Below are 3,852 nucleotides of genomic sequence, written 5' to 3' on the forward strand. Positions count from 1 at the left end.
CAAAGTAAAAATAACAAACAAAATACAAACCAGCAACAACAAAAACAATAACAATGCAGCTACTTTCGATTGGGACTTCAGATGGGAATGGTTTGTTTTCATCTTGATCAGTCCTGCCTAAGACGGCCACCTGTCTTATACGGCCACTTTTCTCCTTGACAATGGGTGGCCGTCTTACACAGGTTTGACTGTATTAGTAAGCAATTAACAACCGACTACCACTACCGGTACTTGAAGTTGAAGCCGATTTAGTCTGATGAAGGAACAAAACTGTAAACATCAGCGTCATGAAACAGAATAGCAACAGTAAATTAATTTGCATCGTTAATAGGACAATTCTGAGTACCTTTTCAGTATCATAAAATGACAAAATAATTTCCTTGCAGACGAAAGACGCAAGCAAAAACACAATTGGGTTCAACTACAGAATCTGTGGGTTCAACAATTCAATATCACATGACTGTTCATGTGATATGGTCATGTGACATAATCTTTAATTTATTTTTAGACTCAACTTCCGGGTAAAGATGGCTGCTGGAGAAGAGCTGATTTCTCTCATCGATAGAGAAATTCCTGATGGTAGAAAAAACTTACAGGAAAACTACCGCAATTTAGAAAATGTTGCCAAATACTGCGAAGACTATTATTTACGGGTATGTGTCATTCACCATAAGCATAATTTTAATCCATAATCCTGTATGACATCTAGATCTAGATCTAGATCTAGATCTACAGTCTTGATATCGAAGATGACACAAGGGCGACAAGACAAGTCTGACAAGGCTGCTGATACTGATGAGTTTTAGTTTTTGTTTTACGACTGACAAGTTACCGTGTGGAGTAGGGTTATCAGGTTATCATCAGTCATCAGCGTCTCAACTCAATGATACGTCAGTGGCAGTGGAGGATAGAAGGGCACTCCTGTACAATGTGGTCCTGTTGGGGATACTAGTTTTGACCCCTCCGACGATTAGGCTTCTTTCTGGCAGTTCGGAAGGACTTCCGTAACGAGCGACCACCCCATCAAACACAATAAAGAAGAGGCCTAGACCTAACCCTAACCCTAACCCTACCCCTACCCAGAACCCTAACCCTACCCTTACTCCTACCCCTACCCCAAGCCCTCAATTCTGCTCTGTCTCATAGTGGTCGCTCGTTACGGAAGTCCTGCCGGTAGATCTAGTTCTAAACTAAATGAAACTTACTTTTCCCACCCCCCTTATTTGAGCCGAGATCTAGTAGAGTCAGTCCGTTACTGTGCTATACTGTAAAAGATCTTTCGTGAATATCTCGGGAAGTTACAGGTCGATGTTCCTGATTTTTTCACCAGAAGTTACAAAGACGGGTGAGAGTAGCGCAGGCGAGTCTTTTGGCTATTCTCACCCGGTGGGCGTTCACCGTTATAGCCTCGGCCAACCAGTGAAGCGTTCACCCTGAACCACAGAATTCTACACTGTGATAACAATTCTGTGATAGAATTTTGTGCTGTGAACAAACGTTCTAGATCTAGATCTATTTCTACTGTTAGTGTTAGCCTAAAAGCGTGCAATTTTGTCTGTAGGCAGTGGAGAGAGAGAAAGAGAGAGAGAGGGGTAGCGCGAGAACTTCCGGGCAAAACAAAATGGCGACCCGCGTAGTTCGGCTCGATTCGGAAAGTTAAATAGCCGTAGCATCTTTGTAGACAAGCAAATTAATTTAGTTTTGTTTTTTAACATCATTTTTTAACTTTGTTTTGGTCAATTTGATCGTCCACACCGATAGACAGTATTCAGAAAGAGAGAGAGAGAGGGGGGGGAGGAGTAGATCTTGTGAGAACTTCCGGGCAAAACAAAATGGCGACCCGCGTAGTTCGGCTTGATTTGAAAAGTGAAATAGCCATAGCATCTTTGAAGACGATCAAATTAGCTTACTTTTGTGCTATAACGTAATTTTTTCTTGGCTTTTATCAATTTGATCATCCACACCGATAGATAGTATTCGAAAATGAGGAAAAAGGTCTTTTTTCACGATGTATTTTTATTCTCACCCCGGGTGAGAATAGCCACTTCCTTCCTCTATACGGTGTAGCGCATTACAAAACCCAGCAGTTTTAAATTCCTATATGTGGTGGTGTTTGTTTGGTAACGTGTGTCTGGTTGATGTGCAAGGTGTCTGTTTTGGTGCAACATATCGATTGGTTGAGTGCGCAATAGTACTATTAGTACTATGTTTACAGCTCTAGATCTAGATCTAGCTCTTTTCTTACACTTTTCATCTTTCTCTATCCTGGCCTTGTCTTCTTTTCCTTGCAAGAAGTTCCTGTACTGACCGGAACTGAAGGCCAAGGTCAATGAGGCGTGTTCTTTTTGGGAGCTGTTACGAGCCCCCTAACGGGAGATTTCCTTATACCGTGTCTATGTTTTGATAATGGATAAAAAGTAAGGTGCTGTTGACACAAGAAGGTGAAAGAAGAAAACAAGAATTAGACTCCTAGACAAGTATTCTTAATTAAAGGAAAAGGACAGTAAAGAAGAAGAAAAAGACGTGAAAAGAAGAAATTGAACATTTTGGTGATTAAATTTCCATATTAATTAATTTTGACATGAATACATTCTGATAATTTTCCAATGGCAATATAACGCATCCAAACAGAAGGAAAACTGCCTGTTTCAGTGCGCAACGCTGGTCATAAAGAATTAAAACAACCAAAGGGCGTAGAAGCCACACTATCAATGCCAAATAGCAAAAGAGCCGATATTACACACTTAAACGGACAGAACGAATTTGGTCTACATCAGTGCGCATCCCTATCTGGCATGTTTCTGGGCATAAGAAGCAGCCTGCGATAGTATTTATCTATTCTATTATACATTCAACGATACATTAGAGCTAGATTAACTAGATGTGCTAAATAATAGACTACCCAAGCGTTTAGTAAATTCACAGATACCGATTATGAAAACAATCAATATGAAGGGGCAAAACTTTCCGACACCGTAGAACCACGTGTGTTGACAGGAACCTCCAAAACGAAAGTGAAATAAGTTGCATTCTGCGCATGCTCACAGAAAGTCACCTCCTTTTCACTGTTCTTATCCAAAACAAAGCAGAAGACCGGGGGTTACACACCCAAGCAGAAATGCAGTGATACGGATAGACTCTATACATGTTTGATGCGCAGTAAGCTAAGATATCAAACCTAACAACTGCAAAGCATCAAATTACTGTGAAACCCCCCACCATATTTTTTATTAGGTCAGGGGGCTAGTTGCATGAAACCTCTGTACTCTTGAGGCCAAAACCGGCGAATAACAATTGCGGGGTGGGAACTACCGAAAAAGCGCTTAGTTTTTATGCATGTACGTGCTGATATGGAGTAGCCTAGGCTACTAGTCTAGAGTCGATGTTCCAGACCATGGCAGTTAATGAGGTCAAGTGGCTGTGACTCTTGTGCGTGAAGAAAACATGAATAGGCGTGTGTGGTCACATGACTGACCCATTTCTTCTCACTTTGGATGCTACTGCAGTGATCTCCCTTGACATGTGTGCCGGGAACAGGTCGAATCGCAATGCCTCTCGATTGCCCGCAGTGCGGCAAGGTGTCGTGACTGCGTCGTTTTTTTTTTTACTTATGCCCTCACCGCGTGATTTTGCCTGCCTAGTGTGCGGCATTCCATGCTATGTTTCTTTGATAATACAGAGAGAAACTTGCATTACTTGCATACTTTACTTGTTTTTCATTGTTTTCTTTTATTCATTTATTTATATGCATTCAGAATGACCACTCATTTTGAAAATAATGAAAACATTTATTGTTCAAAAAACAAAATACAAATATAAGAAATAAGATAGTAAAAGGTCTCTTACCCCCCC

General features: G+C 40.9%; 2 protein-coding genes across 8 annotated transcripts in view; one reads left to right on the forward strand and one right to left on the reverse strand.

The window, feature by feature from the left end:
- Positions 1–482, reverse strand: part of LOC101860239 (arylsulfatase B) — a 17,282-nt gene extending 16,800 nt beyond the window's left edge. The window contains exon 1 of the mRNA XM_005093088.3: positions 347–482. The gene's annotated coding sequence lies outside the window, so the exon portion shown is untranslated. The remainder of the gene's footprint in view (positions 1–346) is intronic.
- An 8-nt stretch (positions 483–490) lies between these two features.
- The window catches only part of LOC101860481 (abl interactor 1), a 23,402-nt gene continuing 20,040 nt past the window's right edge, over positions 491–3,852 (forward strand). For 4 of the 7 annotated variants that reach the window (XM_005093089.3, XM_005093091.3, XM_005093090.3 and 1 more), the window contains exon 1: positions 491–653. In XM_005093089.3, coding sequence (XP_005093146.1) covers positions 528–653 — 126 coding nt within the window. In that variant the 5' untranslated portion in view covers positions 491–527. The remainder of the gene's footprint in view (positions 654–3,852) is intronic. The other 3 variants (XM_005093094.2, XM_005093093.3, XM_005093095.3) reach the window with 1 other exon arrangement.

The sequence above is a fragment of the Aplysia californica genome, unplaced genomic scaffold, assembly GCF_000002075.1.
Source record: "Aplysia californica isolate F4 #8 unplaced genomic scaffold, AplCal3.0 scaffold00058, whole genome shotgun sequence".
NCBI classification, from domain to species: Eukaryota; Metazoa; Mollusca; class Gastropoda; order Aplysiida; family Aplysiidae; genus Aplysia; species Aplysia californica.